Source organism: Aulostomus chinensis, chromosome 18 (assembly GCF_037954235.1).
Source record: "Aulostomus chinensis isolate RoL2024-O1b breed Wild chromosome 18, RoL_Achi_v1.0, whole genome shotgun sequence".
In the NCBI taxonomy this organism is placed as follows: Eukaryota; Metazoa; Chordata; class Actinopteri; order Syngnathiformes; family Aulostomidae; genus Aulostomus; species Aulostomus chinensis.
Window position 1 is genome coordinate 342,559 of NC_141337.1, and position 19,942 is coordinate 362,500.

The 19,942-nt window shown below is 51.1% G+C and overlaps 1 protein-coding gene across 2 annotated transcripts in view; it reads right to left on the bottom strand.

The window, feature by feature from the left end:
- Window positions 1-461: 461 nt before the first annotated feature.
- Window positions 462-19,942, bottom strand: part of LOC147244514 (xylosyltransferase 1-like) — a 24,532-nt gene continuing 5,051 nt past the window's right edge. Inside the window, exons 2-11 of one of the 2 annotated variants that reach the window (XM_086186227.1) lie at window positions 18,026-18,572; window positions 15,570-15,742; window positions 15,225-15,427; window positions 11,536-11,616; window positions 11,165-11,381; window positions 10,631-10,807; window positions 9,468-9,736; window positions 7,988-8,183; window positions 7,554-7,890; window positions 462-3,204 (exon numbers count right to left, since the gene is read on the bottom strand). In XM_086186227.1, the coding sequence (XP_086042353.1) occupies window positions 2,882-3,204; window positions 7,554-7,890; window positions 7,988-8,183; window positions 9,468-9,736; window positions 10,631-10,807; window positions 11,165-11,381; window positions 11,536-11,616; window positions 15,225-15,427; window positions 15,570-15,742; window positions 18,026-18,572 (2,523 nt within the window). In that variant the 3' untranslated portion in view covers window positions 462-2,881. Of the gene's footprint in view, window positions 3,205-7,553; window positions 7,891-7,987; window positions 8,184-9,467; window positions 9,737-10,630; window positions 10,808-11,164; window positions 11,382-11,535; window positions 11,617-15,224; window positions 15,428-15,569; window positions 15,743-18,025; window positions 18,576-19,942 lie in introns of both variants that reach the window. The other variant, XM_086186226.1, reaches the window with a different exon arrangement.

Sequence of the window (19,942 nt, forward strand, 5' to 3'; positions counted from 1 at the left end):
AGCATGCATGTACCTGCCGAGGCTCCTTTCAGAACAAATGGGCCACAACCTCAGACAAACACTGAGTACGTTTAGATTCATCAGCCGCTGGAAACAGTCGCCAACGAGTGTTGCTACTTTAAATCTAGGGACCTCAACCACAGAACCAAGCTAACTATGCTGGCATGTAGAGACTGAGAAGCCGGTCAAACTCACCACTGCTGTCATCGGGTTTGTAGATCAGAACATATCAGGGCTCAGGCTGCTTGATTGACAGGTGTCTCAGCCAATTTAATCCAAAGTCTCTTTGAAGGAAAAAAAAAAGACTTCACATAGAGGCGTTAATATTTACTGTTGGTAGTTGACCGTCACTCCGAGCGTGTGATGGACTGCGGGGCCCTCAGCCGTCAATCTGGGAACTGCTGACGTCACTCGGAGACTCGTTAGTCCATCACGTGGAAATGATGACACAGGAGTAAAGAGAGATTCTTTTATTTTGAAAAATTTACTTCAAAACCACTGCAGTTATTTCTAAGGCTTCACAACTCTGCTGTCTTTTGGGGTCTTGGTCCTTTGAGAGGTTTTTGATGCTTTTAGAGGGTTTATTCCTAAAACAGGAGAAGAACTAAGGCACCGTTAGAAACCCCCAGAACCAAAAACAAGTTCAAAGTGAGAACCAGAAATAGAGAGTTTTAAAAGCATGATTTCTCTGGCACTTCAAACTAAATATCTGTTACATGTCCTCCAAAATACTCACTTTCACTCACTCATCATATAGAAAATAAATATTAAACAACGGCTCTGGCATTTCAGCAACAGCATGGAGTCTGAGCAGACATTAAAATATGAATCGGTCATAAATTAAGTTGTTGTCTCGTGTTGGTAACGAAAAAGAATAATGCTGGATTGACAGACTGACACCTGGCATGAAAAGGTTCGACAGGAAGACCACAAGTGTCGCGAAAATAACAATTCAGAACGACTTGTGCCTGCACGCTGTGGTCCGTATCCAGACCCAGACTGAGACCACGAGAAACACTGCTGATGCTTTTGTGACACACACCTGGAATCACGAGGAAGAAAAAGCAGCAACAGGTATTCACTTATGGAAGACATAAAGTGACAAGCGCATGAAAAAATGAAATCAATTTATAAAGTAAAAAATACAGAAATACAAGTTGCAGATGAAAAAGGCTATTGTTCTCATTCGTTTGTGCACTTTTTTCATGCTTATGTTTTGTAAATGCTGGATTCAAGTTCAGTCTGTGAATCATTTTATTTTTCAAACTATTTATAAATGTGTTTGAATTCATATACTTTTATTCATTGTGCATTCTTTTGTAATTATTCATTAATTAACAATTCAAATTTCAGAGCCCATTTACGTTGCACGTCAGGTTATTTTACAGAAGGTTTGTATAATTCCCTCGAACACTTGTGGTCCTCCGTAGAAGAAAAGTTTGATTTCAGCATCAGTTTTATGTTTTGTGGTCAACTAAGTTGACCATAAGTTGAGACGTTCAGGTGTGGCTAGGAATTTATAGTTCAGAAATTTCTCTGCTGGGATGAAGCTGAGTACATCAACAACACACAAATCTGTTCACATCTGCATCCGTTAAATAAGAATAAATAGACACAATAATTTCAGAATAAATACGGCAAACTGTTGTCAAGTTAAGTGCTGGCTGAACCCCACCGCCCTCCGGTTTTGGTCTCAGTATCTTTGACTGCTCCGTTCGATCGATTCTGAATTCTGCTGCAGGGTTGAATTAGCAGATGCAGAAGCATCCTCGCTACGATCAACTTCCCACCTAAATGTGACGATTGCCACTCGTTAGAGTGCTGGTTCCAGGTAAACCCTGTTTCTGCTCAGTATTTCTGGTTGTGCTGACTCGTAGAGGTACTATAAAAGTATTCTGGCTCAAAACACTCAAATGAACATAAGTTGTTAAAGTGTGAACTGCAAACTGGTTTGAAATTCAATTCAATCAGCTAGTAAACATCTGTCCCATCTTGTAATACCACTTTCTACCACAAGATGTGCTCATGAGTCAATGTGAGAGGAGGAACAAGTCGCGCCACCCAGAGCCTGGCGGTCAAAGATCTCTGTTTGCTGTGGTGAGATTTTTGCTACAATGGAATGAAGCTAAACTAAGCTAAACAACTAAGCTAAACCAAGCAACGAATAACCTTGACCGACCCTCCAGGTTCCAGCAGTCACGTGTTCCGTGTTCCTGGCATTCACTGACTCAGCACCTCTAATACATCGGGAAGTTTGGAGGATCTGACCAAACAACATCCTGATTGGGCGCCAGCGAGCAGCACAAGGTCTCAGCTGGCGTCACCTGTGCTGTCACCTGTGCTGTCACCTGTGACATTTATATCTGTTCTATTTATTTCGTAATATACTGTTTTCAGCATTAGATGGTTTTAGTCCCTCACTAGCACCTCTAGAGGACCAAAGTGGTATTATGAGACAGGTGAGCTCGTTCAGGTGCTCACAGATCAGACACTTTAATCTGAAGGGTTTACCTGAAATATTTAATATAATAATAATTAATAATAATAATATTTTGTTGTTATTATTATTATTATTATCATGCATCTTCTCTCAGACAAGTAGAACTACTGGGGGGTTAAACATTGTGCAGGGAATGTAAAGTCACTCCAAAAACTAAAAGCATTTTGTCTCAGGAAACTGAACCCTCACTGATCAAAAGCTTTTCAAAGTAAGAGCCCTAAACCTGGAGCACCCATGCAAATCAGGTGGAGTTGGTTGCTTCCTCCTCAAACTCTCAGCGATCAGCAGCAAGACTGGAGGCGGCTCCTCGCCCGCCTCCGCCACTGCCACGCGATGTCAGCAATGGAGACGACTGTGTCCCTCCCTCGGACCTTCTGTCTGCTACCTGATCCGTCCCTCCTGGGTAGGCGGGGCCAGTTCAGACTTCGGGTCGGGGCTGGCAGAGCTCCAGGCCGTGAGGCGGCAGCGCTGCATTACGGGACAAGCGCTCGGGCCCGTGGAGCAGACGTCCGCGGCTGACCAGTGGCCCTCCAGCAGCCCATCCAGCCAGCGACGCAGCAGCGCTCCCGTCAGGCTGGCGTTGGCCTCTGCCTCCTCCACGGCGCCCAGGCTGACCGGGAGCCGCAGAACCGGGTTGAGTCCGTGGAAGCTTTGCTCCATGTAGGAGTTCCTGGCTGGACCGCCATGCAGCCGGCGGGCGTCTTCTAGAAGAATACGAGCAGGACGACACGGTCACCACAAGATCGATGACGCTGTTATACCTCTGAATGTCTGTTCAGGGTTAGGACCAGCAGCCCTGCTGAGAACCTCCACACACACGCACAGACACACACACACACAGACACACACACGCACAGACACACACACGCACAGACACACACACGCACAGACACACGCAGACACAGACACACACACGCACAGACACATACACGCACAGACACACACACACACAGACACACACACGCACAGACACACTCACGCACAGACACACACACGCACAGACACACGCAGACAGACACACACACGCACAGACACACACACACACGCACAGACACACACACACGCACAGACACACACACACACGCACAGACACACACACACACAGACACACACACGCACAGACACACACACGCACAGACACACGCAGACACAGACACACACACGCACAGACACATACACGCACAGACACACACGCACAGACACACACACGCACAGACACACGCAGACACAGACACACACACGCACAGACACACACACACACGCACAGACACACACACGCACAGACACACACGCACAGACACACACACGCACAGACACACGCAGACACAGACACATACACACACAGACACACACGCACAGACACACACACACACGCACAGACACACACACGCACAGACACACACACACACAGACACACACACACGCACAGACACACACACGCACAGACACACACGCACAGACACACACACGCACAGACACACGCAGACACAGACACACACACGCACAGACACATACACGCACAGACACACACGCACAGACACACACACGCACAGACACACGCAGACACAGACACACACACGCACAGACACACACGCACAGACACACACACGCACAGACACACACACACACGCACAGACACACACACGCACAGACACACACGCACAGACACACGCAGACACAGACACACACACGCACAGACACATACACACACAGACACACACACACACGCACAGACACACACACACACGCACAGACACACACACGCACAGACACACACGCACAGACACACACACGCACAGACACACGCAGACACAGACACACACACGCACAGACACATACACGCACAGACACACACACGCACAGACACACGCAGACACACACGCACAGAAACACACACGCACAGACACACACAGACACATACACGCACAGACTCACACACGCACAGACACACACGCGCACAGACACACAGGCACAGACACACACGCACAGACACATACGCGCACACACAGACACACACACGCACAGACACACACACAGACACACACACACACGCACAGACACACACACGCACAGACACACACTCACAGACACACACACGCACAGACACACACAGACACACACACGCACAGACACATACACGCACAGACTCACACACGCACAGACACATACACGCACAGACTCACACACGCACAGACTCACACGCGCACAGACACACACAGACACATACACGCAGAGACTCACACACGCACAGACACATACACGCAGACTCACACACGCACAGACACACACACGCACAGACACACACACGCACAGACACATACACGCACAGACACACACACGCACAGACACACACACGCACAGACACACACAGACACACACACGCACAGACACACACACGCACAGACACACAGACACGCACACGCACAGACTCACGCACACACACAGACACGCGCACAGACACACGCGCACACACACACGCACAGACACACACGCATAGACACACACACGCAGACACACGCACAGACACGCATACACACATACACAGATGCACACACACAGACACGCGCACAGACGCACACGCACGGACAGACACACACGCACAGACACACACACGCACAGACACGCACACACATACACGCACAGACACAAACACAGACACACACACGCACAGACACATACACGCACAGACACACACACACAGACACACACACGCACAGACTCACACGCGCACAGACACATACACGCACAGACACACACACGCACAGACAGACACAGACACATACATGCACAGACTCACACACGCACAGACACATACACGCACAGACACACACGCACAGACACATACACACACAGACACATACACGCACAGACTCACACGCGCACAGACACATACACGCACAGACACACACGCACAGACACACGCAGACACACACGCACAGACACACACACGCACAGACTCACACACGCACAGACACACACACGCACAGACTCACACGCGCACAGACACACAGGCACAGACACACACGCACAGACACGCACACACACAGACACAGATGCACACACACAGACACGCGCACAGACACATGCGCACACACACACGCACAGACACACACGCATAGACACACACACGCACAGACACACGCACAGACACGCATACACACATACACAGATGCACACACACAGACACGCGCACAGACGCACACGCACGGACAGACACACACGCACAGACACACACATGCACAGACACGCACACACATACACGCACAGCCACACACACACAGACACAGATGCACACACACAGACATACACACACATGCACAGACACAGACACGCGCACAGACACACGCACACAGACACGCACACGCAGACACACACGCGCACACACGCACAGACACACATGCACACACATACACGCACACACATACACGCACAGACACATACACACACATGCACAGACACAGATGAACACAGAGACACGCGCTCAGACACACACGCGCACAGACACACGCGCACACACGCACAGACACACACGCGCACACACGCACAGACACACACGCACACACATACACGCACAGACACATACACACACATGCACAGACACAGATGAACACACACAGACACGCACAGACACATACACGCACAGACACACACACGCACAGACACATACACGCACAGACTCACACGCGCACAGACACATACACGCACAGACACACGCAGACACACACGCACAGACACGCACAGACTCACACACGCACACACACACACACGCACAGACTCACACGCGCACAGACACACAGGCACAGACACACAGGCACAGACACACACACGCACAGACACGCACACACACAGACACAGATGCACACACACAGACACGCGCACAGACACATGCGCACACACACACGCACAGACACACACACACATAGACACACACACGCACAGACACACACACGCACAGACACGCACACGCATACACACACGCACAGACACGCACACGCATACACACACACGCACAGACACACACACGCACAGACACGCACACGCATACACACACATACACAGATGCACACACACAGACACGCGCACAGACGCACACGCACGGACAGACACACACGCACAGACACGCACACACATACACGCACAGACACACACACACAGACACAGATGCACATGCACAGACACATACACACACATGCACAGACACAGACACAGACACACACGCACAGACATACACATGCACAGACACACACACGCAGACACACATGCAGACACACATGCACACACATACACGCACACACATACACGCACAGACACATACACACACATGCACAGACACAGATGAACACACACAGACACGTGCACACACACACACACGCACAGACACACACGCGCACACACGCACAGACACACATGCACAGACATACACATGCACAGACACACACACGCAGACACACATGCACAGACACACACACACGCAGACACACACGCACAGACATACACACGCACAGACACACACACGCAGACACACACGCACAGACATACACACGCACAGACACACACACGCAGACACACACGCACAGACACACACGCACAGACACACACACGCAGACACACACGCACAGACACACACACGCACAGACACGCATGCACACACAGATGTGTTTCTGAGTCTGTATGGGGGGGGTCTAATACACAAAAAATACAATTGATGATCAATGTCGTTCTGCTTGACTGATTGATTATTGAAACTTAACACCATGTTGGAGTGACCAGTCAGGCTTTTACTGGCAAGAATGTTTCTACCATTCAGAAAACTGCCACCACCAGTTCCTGGTCCACCACCAGTTCCTGGTCCACCACCAGTTCCTGGTCCACCACCAGTTCCACCAGCCCCTTTTAGAGATTCGTTCTAATCTCCAGTTCACACTCAGCTTGTCTAAACACCTCCTGAAACGGCGAAACGCTCTGCAGCCACTAAACTGCAAACCTGCTCCCTGGACCTTCAACCCTGAAACCGTATGTGGCTCCACTGTGGCGGTTCCTCTGGGTTCCTCACCTTGCCGTATGGGCTGCTGCTGGTGGAACTCCAGCGGAGCAACAAGGAAGTTGGTCTGACCCAGCGGGCTCCAGTGATGCAACACTCGTAGCGTCCACATGCCGGGCCGCAGTGGCGAGGTCAGCGGCGGCCGGTAGTGGGTGACCTCAGCAGCAGCGTCCACCAGGATGTCGTAGGTGGCAGCGATAACATTGGTGGGGTCGATCCAGACCACAGTGGCTGTCAGGTTGCTCTGGCCTCGGCTCCAGCGCTGCACAGCCACCGGCTCGTCCTCAGGGCCAAGCAGACCCCCCCAGTTCCTGAAGAGACGCTCCTTGGGGTCCCAGTCGGTCCCCACCTAGAGTACAGGAAGACAGGAAGACAGGCAGACAGGTGGGTCGCATATCACAGGTCGGCTCACCAGTGTGTCTGAGCTTATTCAGGTCAAGTGAGACCTGGATGTGCTGCAGTCTATTGGTGGGGTGGTTGGGGCTGGGCAGGGTGAAGTGGTCTCTGGGCATCACCCAGGTCTCCAGGGTCTCCGGCTGGGTGGAGGCTCGGTTAGTGGCCACATGGTGTACCAGGTAGCCTTGGAACTGGTCAGACAGGAAGTAGGCGTGCACTGACACCGGGTGACTCATAGCCACGTACCTGAAACATACACAGGCCATTACCACACGCCATCTACACACAAGAACTGAAAGGAGGCACAAGATGGAGCTGTCAGGTTAGTCAGGAACAAAGCTTCAATCTCAGGTGATGATTGACACAGATGAGGTCTGGTTCCATCTGTGTTCTGGTTCCATCTGTGGTCTGGTTCCATCTGTGTTCTGGTTCCATCTGTGGTCTGGTTCCATCTGTGTTCTTTTTCATGTGATATGTAAGAACATCTCAAGTAGGTTCTTTAAATTTGACACAAACATGGATGAAGGATAAGTTGAAGTGTGTCGGCGGTCCGGGCAGCGTGACGATGGTCCTGGTCGAGCGCAGGGATCCTCAGGATTTAGTTCTCTGGACTTGTCAACCCTAACAGATGAACTTTGAGATAAAAGAAAACAGCAAATTCCCAAAAACGTCTAATTTGTCCAGAGATGAAAGATGAAGAAAGACGAGATTCAGCTGCAGCCAACGTGGTCGTGATGCTGCTGACATCACAGTTCTCAGGAAAAACACTGCTCCTGTTTGAACAACTCCCCCCCCCCACACACACACACACACACACTCAGGCCACCAGTCCCACCCTGACTACAACAACAACAACCTTCTTGTACCTCCTGGTGGTATCCACCCAAACACACACACACACACACACACACACACACACACACACACACACACACACGGGGGCAGGGCTGGAAAAACCCTCTGGTGAAGAGACTGAAGCCTGACTGTGCTGCTGTACAAGCTAACGTTATCTCCATATTTAGTTTGGGACGCTGCACAAACACGCCGGGTGATTTTTTTTGGGAAAAAACATTTCAGGTGTTTAGGCCGAGTTAGACTAAATGATCTGTTTACACTCAGGTGGTGTGTGTGTGTGTGTGGGGGGGGGGGGTGAGACCCTTTCACACACCGAACACCAAACACAAACAAGCATCAGTCTCACAAGAGGGTTTTGACAGGCAGCAGTTTTGAGGTTTTAAATCTGCTGACGGTCCGAACACATGACGCTCGGGGAGGACGCCTCTGCTCCAGCCCTTCCTTCTCTCTGAGTGGCTCTCCTGGTCAGCTGCTACTGGGGGCAAAACACGAATGAGACAAAAAGCTCCCAAGAAACAAACGATCCCGTTGGTCGCCTGCTGGAGCTCTGATCAGCGCACTTGACTTAACCTGACACCACACAAGCAGCTTTGTGGCATGGAGCTAATCAAACATGGCCGTCACATGACACCAGCCCATGTCAGCCCGGAGCTCCCCTCACAGGAGGTTACCTACCTGCAACTGTTGTCGCTGGGATGGCCCTGCAGCGAGCCAGCAGCGCGCCTCAGGCCAATACGAGTGAAGGCGTGGTAGTAACTGAGCGCTGCGTCCGACAGGCTGGCGAGACCGTCCGTCTCCTGCTCGAACAGGTTCTCCCAGTAGGCCTGGAGGCCCGGTGTCCCGGCCGCATACGGCCCAAACAGGAAGGAGTCCAGCTGGCTGATGATCTCCTGGCTGACGCTGGCCTCAAACTTCCTCGCGAAGAAGGTTGGTCGGGACGCTTGCTGGAGAGACAGGCAACGATGGCATCATCCAGAGAAGACAGTGGTCACAGCAGGTGGAGGAACAGAGGCTTTTACTCTGAAAATATCCATCCATCCATCCATCCATCCACATATCCAATCTTCCATCCATCCATCCTTCCATCCATCCATCCATCCATCCATCCATCCACATATCCAATCTTCCATCCATCCATCCATCCATCCTTCCATCCTTCCATCCATCCATCCATCCATCCACATATCCAATCTTCCATCCATCCATCCTTCCATCCATCCATCCATCCATCCATCCATCCACATATCCAATCTTCCATCCATCCATCCTTCCACCCATCCATCCATCCAATCTTCCATCCACCCATCCTTCTGAGACAGAGAGAGCTCTGCTGTACACGCTCTCAGCATAAAATCTTCAGGACTCCATGCTGCCTTCCTTTGCTGCCGAAGCCAGCCATTATGATAATTACAGCCTTGGAGAGCTCAGCGGCGGCGAGCAGCTACAAAGCTCTAAAAATACCTACAGCTGTTTCCAGGATCAGCTGTCCTGGAGGAAGCCACTTCTGTCTTCAGGACGCCATCACGGCGGCCAAGCCCTGCCTACAGCGAGTAAAAGCAGCACTGCTAATTTGTTAAGAGGAAGCTAATCATGTCGGGCCACCGTGGTCCTGAGGAATGCCTGAAGGTGCCCAAACTGCAACATGACTTCAGAGATCACATGACATCTGCCACCCAGGGTTAAGTTGTCTACCATCAGATATGTCTGATATCTTCCCGTTTGTTAGACCACCTCCTCCATCTCACACGAGGCCTCAGTCTGATATAACCCCAACCCAACCCTAGCCCTGCAGGAGGAACACACAGGTTTGGGTGAGAGGTCAAAGGCGGCGTACTCACCTGGAAGCGTGGCAGGTCGGTGGGTTTGAAGTCGTTGGGCGAGCAGCCACACCAGTCCACGATGTGCTTGTACTGGCATTTACAGCCTAGTTTACGGTTCCAGTTGGTGATTCGCAGGTTGTTATCCACCATGGTGTCACAGAGGGCGCTGTTCTCCAGCACAGTGTGGAAAAAGGACTGAAGAAGCAGAGAACGTTCATCACACTTCCACTCACTACTGCTGCTTTCATCTCTAGCTCCCCTCACTGGAGTAACCCAGAATAACCAGCTGGTGGAGTCAAATGAACTAAGTCACATTAGCGGAGAACCAGAAGAGTTCTAGTGAATTCTGGTCTCCAGTCCAAGTGTTGGTGGATCCCTGATCCTCCATCTGGATCAAGGAGACCTGGATTCTACCAGACCACCTGGAGAGTTGGTGACTGACATTTCTGGCGAGTTTAGCTGCTGTTAGCTGTCAGAGTGTGTGGGTGTGTCCAAGTGTGTGTGTGTGTGTGTGTGCGTGTGTGTGTGTGTGCGTGTGTGTGTGTGTGTTACCTCGGCGGGCAGCAGTGTGTAGGCATAGAACCGTTTCATCTTGCTGACCAGCTCATCTCTGGAACTGACCACATATTCTACAAAGACACGGCTGAGCAGAAACCAATCAGAGCCTCCGTCCACTGCGATGCCATCTGGGATCTTACGGTCGCCAAGGCGCCACATGTGTGTGTCACACTCGTAGAAGAGGCGGTCCAGACCCTGTTTTCGGATAAAACTGAGATGCAACACATCCAGCATTGAGCTGAGTGCTGAAATCACCAAAATCCTTTCAAACTTCATCTCTCAATGAGTTAAAAAAGTGAAACAAACAATGAAGAGATGGAGAAGCACGTAGAAGAAGCGGATGCACAGACGGGCAGAGGGCTCACCGTGCGTTGTCTCGGCCGTGAGACTTAATAAAGTTCATGGTGCGGTACTTGGACAGGAACGCCACTAGCTGGTCGTTGGTCCTGCGGGGAGACGATAATCAGCTGATCAGTCATGTGCTCTCACTGACTCCCTGTCGTCATAGAAACAAGCATGTAGCAACAGGGAAGGACTTTTGTTCCCTCATCTGCTTGACGTGGTGGTTCAGATCCACCAGACTGTTTCTGGTGGTTTCCAAGTCTTACCATGTGATCACATCTGAACTTGCCGTTTTGGACAGAAGACAAACTCACCATCCAGCCATAAAATGGAATGACGCAATGCACATTCTTTAGAAACAGTTTTCTTCATTTACTGGCCACAAGTTGAAGCAGGTTGCATTAAATATTAGTACAATGTGTCTCTTTTTTTAAACAATCTTCGCATTTAGGGGGATTAGAGTGACTGGACGGCTGGGGCAGTTCACTCAGGAAACATCCTGATAGCGAGGCAGCACTTCCTCTGCTCTGGTGTCGCTCTAAGGAGCTGCCTGTTTGCGCACTCACCTTGTAAGGACTCGCCTTCCTATGGAGACAAGTCTCCATAATGTAAAGCTTTAAAATCAAATTAGGGTTAAGCTAACATGAGGGTCATGGTTAAGCTAACATCAGGTTTAGGCTAATGTCAGTTTTAGGCTAACATCAAAGTTAGGCTAATATCAGGGTCAAGGTTAGGCTAATGTCTAGTTTAGGCTAACATCAGGTTAGGGTTAGGCTAACACATGTGTATGAGTGTGTATTTGTGTGTGTGTGTGTGTGTGTGTGTGTGTGTGTGTGTGTGTGTGTGTGTGTGTGTGTGTGTGTGTTCCTGAGTTCACATCTAACTGCTGCTAATGTGTGTAGGAATACTACACTTGTCCTGCATGTCAGTGTAAAACATGGAATCACATAATTCACCCAAAAACTTGCAGAGAAACACAAGAGTGTTCACAGCTTGTGACCCATTCAACATACACAATAATAAACCATCAGGTTTTATTGTATTTTGCATTGGGCTACAGGCTCCTCCAGGTTTCTCAGAGTTGCATTTCAGGCCTTTTTTATTTCCACTTAGATTCTGTAATTGACCTAAAGACCTTTTGATGTAAGGACTCAAAGAAATCTCGTCTCGTATCGTTGTCCTCCTCTTATCCGGGTGGTCCGGGTCGTGGGGGCAGCAGCCTCAGCAAGGAAGCCCAGACTGTCCTCTCCCAGCCACTTCAACCAGCTCTTCTGGGGGAATCCTGAGGCGTTCCCAGGCCAGCCCAGAGATATGATCCCTCCAGCGTGTCCTGGGTCGGCCCAGAGACCTCCTCCTGGTCAGACATTCCTGGAACACCTCCTGAGGGGGGCGTCCTCACCAGATGCCTGAACCACCCCCACTGACTCCTCTACCTGGAGGAGCAGCGGCTCTACTCTGAGTCCCTCCTGAAGGACTGAGCTTCTCACCCTGTCTCTAAGGGAGAGTCCAGCCACCCTGAGGAGGAAACTCATTTCAGCCGCTTGGATTCAGGATCTTGTTCTTTCACTCATTACCCAGAGCTCATGACCACAGGTGAGGGTTGGAACGTAGACTGACAGGTAAAACGAGAGCCTCACCTTCTGGCTCAGCTCCCTCTTTACCACAACAGACTGGTTTAGCGCCCGCATCACTGCAGACACCGTCCCAATCCGCCTGTCAATCTCCCGCTCCATCCTACCCTCACTCGTGAACAAGACCCCAAGATACTTAAACTCCTCCACCTGAGGCAGGACCCCCACCCCCCCGACCTGGAGTGGCCAGGCCCCCCTTGTCCAGCTGAGGACCATGGCCTCAGACTTGGAGGTGCTGATTCTCATCCCAGCAGCTCCACATTCGGCTGCAAACTGTCCCAGCAAGAGCTGGGGGTCGTGGCCTGATGGAGCTAAGAGGACCACCTCATCCACAAAAAGCAGAGACCACATCCTCCCGCAAGCAAAACTCGACTCCCTCCACCACCCGGCTGCGCCCAGAAATTCTGTCCATAAAAGTTATGAACAGAACCGGTGACATAGGGCAGCCTTGGCGGAGTCCAACCCTCATCGGGAATAAGTCCGACTTACTGCCGGCCACACGGACCAGACTCTCACTCCTCCAGTAGAGAGACTGAACCGCCCTTTGTAAGGGGCCATCCACTCCATACTCCCTGAGTACCCCCCACAAGGTGCTCCTGGGAACACGGTCATAAGCCTTCTCCAGATCCACAAAGCACATGTGGACTGGTTGGGCAAACTCCCATTCCCCCTCGAGCACCCTGGCGAGGGTGAAGGGTTGATCCACGGTTCCACGACCGGGACGAAAACCACACTGCTCCTCCTCAATCTGAGGTTCGACTATGACCTGACCCTCCTCTCCAGTACCCTGGAGTAGACCTTTCCAGGGAGGCTGAGGAGTGTGATCCCTGATAGTTGGAACACACCCTCTGGTCCCTTTTCTTAAAGATGGAGACCACCAACCCGGTCTGCCACTCCAAAGGGACTGCCCCCGATGTCCACACAATGTTGCAGAGATGTGTCAACCAAGACAGCTCCACCACATCCAGAGCCTTGAGACACCAAGGGAGGATCTCATCCACCCCCGGAGCTCTGCCACCACGGTGTTGCTTCACTGCCTCGGCAACTTCTGTCCAATAACTGAACACCACTCAGGTTCAGGTTGGGCCTGCCGTTCTTCCCAATCACCTCCTATGGGTGGTGGGCCCACGGGGAGATCAGTCCATGTAATCTTTTCGGGCTGGGCCCGGCTGGAACCCATGGGTGAAGACCCGGCCACATGACTCAAAGAAATATTTGTGATTAAGATTTGTAGTTTAACTGTTGCTGGACTAGCCAGTGTTGGTAGTTTCAACCTTCAGCTGATTCCTTGGTGGATGGAACTTGACTTCCTGTCTCTGACTCGAGTTTGGCTAAACAAAGACACAAATCAGTGTTGGGAGAAACTTCCTGTCTGACTCTAAACAAACTAATTTCCTGTTTGATGTCTGAATCTGGGTCTCTGCCGCCTCCATCAAGAGCAGGCAAGACACCACCTTCCTTGTCCAACTGGCACGTAAATGGTCATCAACCCTCAGGGTCAGGCTCATGCTATATATTGCACACATTGCAGTTTTCCTGGAACATTGACGTGACCTTCTTTTTGTGGTTGCACAGTGAATGCAGGCTTTTCCATCGACTGAAACATCAGCGGGCTGTGATGACATCACAGCTAATGACAGCCGTGTGTGTGTGTGTGTGTGTGTGTGTGTGTGTGTGTGTGTGTGTGTGTGTGAGAGAGAGAGAGAGAGAGAGAGAGAGAGAGAGAGAAAGATGGATTTTAGCTGGAAGCGTGTTAGCACGGATGCTGTAATGGAGAACAGTGTCAGGAGAGGTTTACAGGACAAAGGTTTGTTGATTGCAGGAAAGACGCTCTGAGGTGTGATTCCGCAACACGCTGCAATGAGTCACATGAGCCATTCAAGGTTCTGGTTCTACAGTCCCAATGGGCGCTAGTTTGACTTCAGCCTGTCCCTGAGCTGTGTTCTGCAGAGCTGGAGGAGGATGTGGGCCATGATAGCGACCACCAACCCCGACCTGCTCGTCAGACTCTACCTTTGGTTTTGCTGTCTGTAAGATGACACATTACAGACACGCAACGTCTCGCTAAGCTCGCCTCTCACCTGATGGGGTAGTCCGCAGCACTCAGGTTGATAAAGAAGTCCCAGGACCAGTCAGCCATGTTGAGCAGGTCTTCCATGCTGCGGAGGTACATGGTCAACAGGCTGGCTCCGCCCCAGATGGTAGCCATCCTCCAGGTGGTCACACGGACGTTGGGGTACTGGCTGGCCAACAGCAGCACCTCCCTGTGGAGGTAGTTGGACCTCTGGGGAGTGGGGGTGGGGTGGGGGTATACAAAAGGTTTTATGCATTTTATCTTTCACAACTTCTTGTAGTCTTGACATGTAAACTGCTAGAGCAGGTTTGTTTGACAGAAGCAGAAGACCTGTCCCAGCAGTGCATCTCACCTGGTCCACATGAACATAGTAGTAGTGGGAGGTGTGGTAGATGGCCTTGAAGAGACGCTGGAACTGACGTGATGCTCGACCATGAACCACCAGGACAAATGCGATGCGTATGGGAACATTTGGGGGAGCGTCCGAGGTGTCCTCGTCCCACTGTATGTTGACATTAGCTTTGCCTGGAGGAAAGAGGACAGCTAATGAGACGCTAACAGCATATCCTCCCAGAAACACCTATGACATCACAGTCATAGACAGGAGCGCCAGTTACCAGTACATGGGACAGATCATTCACCCTCAGCAGGTAGGTACAGAGCCCCGAGCTCATGTAACAGGGCAGGACAAATACTTCAAAGCTCTACATCATTTTCCACCCTAAAAATATAATCATCACATTATCTTGAAAACTCAGTCAAAAATATTCAATTTGAAAATTTAATTTGAATACGAGTAGGATATTAGCCAAAAAGATCAGCCTGACCACAGTTACCGTAGCTGCAATGACACACGCGCTAGGGAGGAGCCAAGATCAAAGCTGACATCAAAGACAAGTTCAAGACAGGGTTGAATTTAGGTTCCATCATTGCATTTCATGTGCATGTGTGTTTTCCTTCACTGAAAATGTGATGTATGGAGACGCAGGGCAATTATAACACACACACACACACACACACACACACACACACACACACACACACACACACACTCATGGAGCTAAATGGATCTCTTGTATATACCAACCCTCCATCATCATCATCATCATCACGCTCCCCCTCAGCATGGTGGAGGTGTAATTAGTGAGCGTCCCAGCTGTAATCTGGCGGGTCAGACGGGGAGGGAGGAGCCTCTTCTGAGCATAGCGCTGCTTCAGTCAGAGCGGATAATGACTACTGTACCATCAAAGCAACCTATAATCATATCAATGAAACCTCAGTTGGCCGCGGGTGGTTCTGAGAGCTCAACTATGAGTAAATCATTAGTCAGCCCATCCAAAAATAAGATGACAAACTGCTTGTTTCATTGGGGGGGATTACGCCGGTGTCTCCTTCTGTCCATTCATGCTCTACGTGCCTGAAAATAGAGCAGGCGACCAGCGCGGCGGGCGTCTTCATGGCTGCAGCACGTGGCAGCCTAAAATTGTTTCACTAATCCTGAAGTAAAGACTCTGAGTTGGTGAAGCTACCACGCATCCTTCTCAGGACAGAGCCAAGCACGTCTGTTCGTCTCTGCTGAGATTCTTTGTCTGTCCCAGTGACACACAACTAACACGCTACCAGAGCGTGACCCGACGCACACGCTGTCATGAAGTACCATCTAATGTGTAGTTTTATCTGTTTTATGTCTTTTGGTTACTTTTATCTCTATTTCAGGGTGGCCCGGTGGAGCAGTGGTCCTCCCTGTGGCCCCCCATCAAGAAGGTTGTGGGTGGAGCCCCGGCTGCAGCACGGGGTCTTTCTGGGTGAGTCTCCATGTTCTCCCTGTTCCTGCTGGGTTCTCTCTGGTACTCCAGCTTCCTCCACAGTCCAAAGACATCAAGAGGGACCAGGTTAATCCAGACTCTCAACTGACCGTAGGCGTGGCTGGGAGAGCCAATGGTTGTCTGTCTCTGTGTGTTGGCCCTGCCATGGACTGGTGACCTGTCCAGGGGGAAGGCTGCTGGGATAGGCTCCACCCCCACCACCCTCAACAGGAGAAGAGGGAGAACATGGAGGGATGGATGGATGGATGGATGATGGACGGATGGATGGAGGATGGATGATGGAGGATGGATGATGGAGGGATGGATGGATGGATGGATGGAGGATGGATGGATGGAGGGATGGATGGATGATGGAGGGATGGATGGATGGATGGATGGATGGAGGATGGATGGATGGATGGAGGGGATGGATGGAGGATGGATGATGGAGGGATGGATGGATGATGGAGGGATGGATGGATGGATGGATGGAGGATGGATGGATGGATGGATGGATGGAGGATGGATGATGGAGGGATGGATGGAGGAGGGATGGATGGAGGGATGGATGGATGATGGAGGGATGGATGGATGGATGGATGGAGGGATGGATGGATGATGGAGGGATGGATGGATGGATGGATGGAGGGATGGATGGATGATGGAGGGAGGGATGGATGGATGGATGGAGGAGGGATGGATGGAGGGATGGAGGAGGGATGGATGGAGGGATGGATGGATGGATGGATTCTATATTTCACTCTTTTACATCCTGTTGTCCCACAGATGAACCGTCTTCACTGTTAAATGTTAGATTTTTTCCTGAAAATTCCTATGAATGATGAACGTGTGTCTGAATGTTCTAGCAGTTTTTCTTGCCTCGTCTGCAGCCAAATATTTTGAATACATAAAACCATGAATGTGACCCATGTGTGTTCTTTCTGATCTGTATATTACATGTATAAATGTAGTACAGTTTATAGTGTATAAGTACTCATCTCACCGTCCCGGGCACAGTAGCGTGGGACGTTCTCGGGCATCAGCGTCTTCTCCTTGTGCTGGCAGTACACCTGGACGATCTGCTGCCGACACTCGCGGCTCTGAGATCTGGATAGTGCTGAGATCACTTCCTTCCCACTGATCTCACACTGAGGTGGCTCCTGCCTCGCCTCCAGACTGGGCGCCGGCGCCGTGGCCATCTTCCTTAACTGATTGAATGCCAGATACTTACTGGAGCTCAGAGCCAGCACTGGGACTGTTGGCACCTGGGGGTGGGGCTTATGGAGGTGGGTGTGGTTGTGGCTGTGTGCCATCACTCTAGGTTGGACAGGAGGGAACTTGAGGACATCGCTAGCAGATTTTCCCAGCATGCTCGGCACTTGGGCTTTATCCAATTTGTGTTTAGCGATTGCAATAGGTGGCGGTGGGCGTTGGGATCGAGCCCCCAGGTTGCTGTTGCTGTCGATGGTGTCAAAGTCCTTGGGGACAGAGTTCTCGTTGTTGCTGTCTGGGCGGAGTTTCTCCTTCGGCCGGTGGGAATGGTAAACATCCTGCTGGGGAAACACAACAACATGGTGATTGACTGATGACGGGTCCACATGACGCCTCCTTGACACGCTGGCGAGCAGCAATGTTCCGAAACAGAGTGTAGCAGCGTTGCTATGACCACTGATGTTCCTTAGAGGATGCATGACCCCCCCCCCCCCCCCCCCAGCGCCACCATGCGGTTGACCTTTCTAACGTCAGGTTATTATCTCAGCAGCTGAAAGACAGATTCAGCTCTGACATTACTGGTGTCCAACCTGCCACCGTTGATCTCTAAGGCGCCCTGGAAGACCAGAAATAGAGAGTCAGGATTATCTGAAGCAGCCACAAACCTGCAAACATGGCGGTGAAGGTTGTAGTAGAAGCCTTTGAGGGAGCACAAACCAGACATGAAGCCTAGAAAAGGCTCAGAACGCCACCTGAGCAAAGCTGATGTCACCTCCTCTGAGGTGAACGTTTCTGAGGTCTCCACCATCTGAGTGAGTGCTCACTACGATGATGTCAGCAGACAGGTGTGCAGTACCTGAGTGTGACAGCACCTTTCTGCGTTAGAGGTTTACAGTGGTGACTCATTTATTCTCTCTCTCACACACACGCACACACACACACGGGCATGCACACGCGCGTGGTGGCAGCTGTCATGCATCGTACCAGGCTGCCCACTCTCAGGGTTCAGTATCCATGACACCTGGACACGGTGGCTGGGGGGGCGTGGGATCGAACCTGCCGCTCTCAGGTTACTAGACAGTCTCTCCGCCTCCACCGCACCATCACTCAGTGAGAGCAACACTTCTTTCCTGTGCTGTGGAGGTCATGTGATTTCAGGTGGTCCTGAACTTTTCACACGTACCAACTTTCTCCTCTCAGGACGTGGAGAGGAAATAGAAATGATGCGACCTTTGACCCTGAGACACAAACAGCTGCAGGTTTGGTCAGGCCTCCCAGGTGTGTGTGTGTGTGTGGGCACAGGTGTGTGTGTGTGTGTGTGTGTGTGTGTGGGCACAGGTGTGTGTGTGTGCGTGGGCACAAGTGTTTGTGTGTGTGTGGGCACAGGTGTGTGTGTGTGTGTGGGCACAGGTGTTTGTGTGTGTGTGGGCACAGGTGTGTGTGTGCGTGGGCACAGGTGTTTGTGTGTGCGTGGGCACAGGTGTGTGTGTGTGTGTGGGCACAGGTGTGTGTGTGCGTGGGCACAGGTGTTTGTGTGAGCGTGGGCACAGGTGTTTGTGTGAGCGTGGGCACAGGTGTGTGTGTGCGTGGGCACAGGTGTTTGTGTGTGTGTGGGCATTATGCTGGCAAAACCACAGGTCTTTGATGGGTACTTTAATCCCACAGATCACCAGAGATCTGTCTACCAGGGATTACGTGCTTTCTGAGT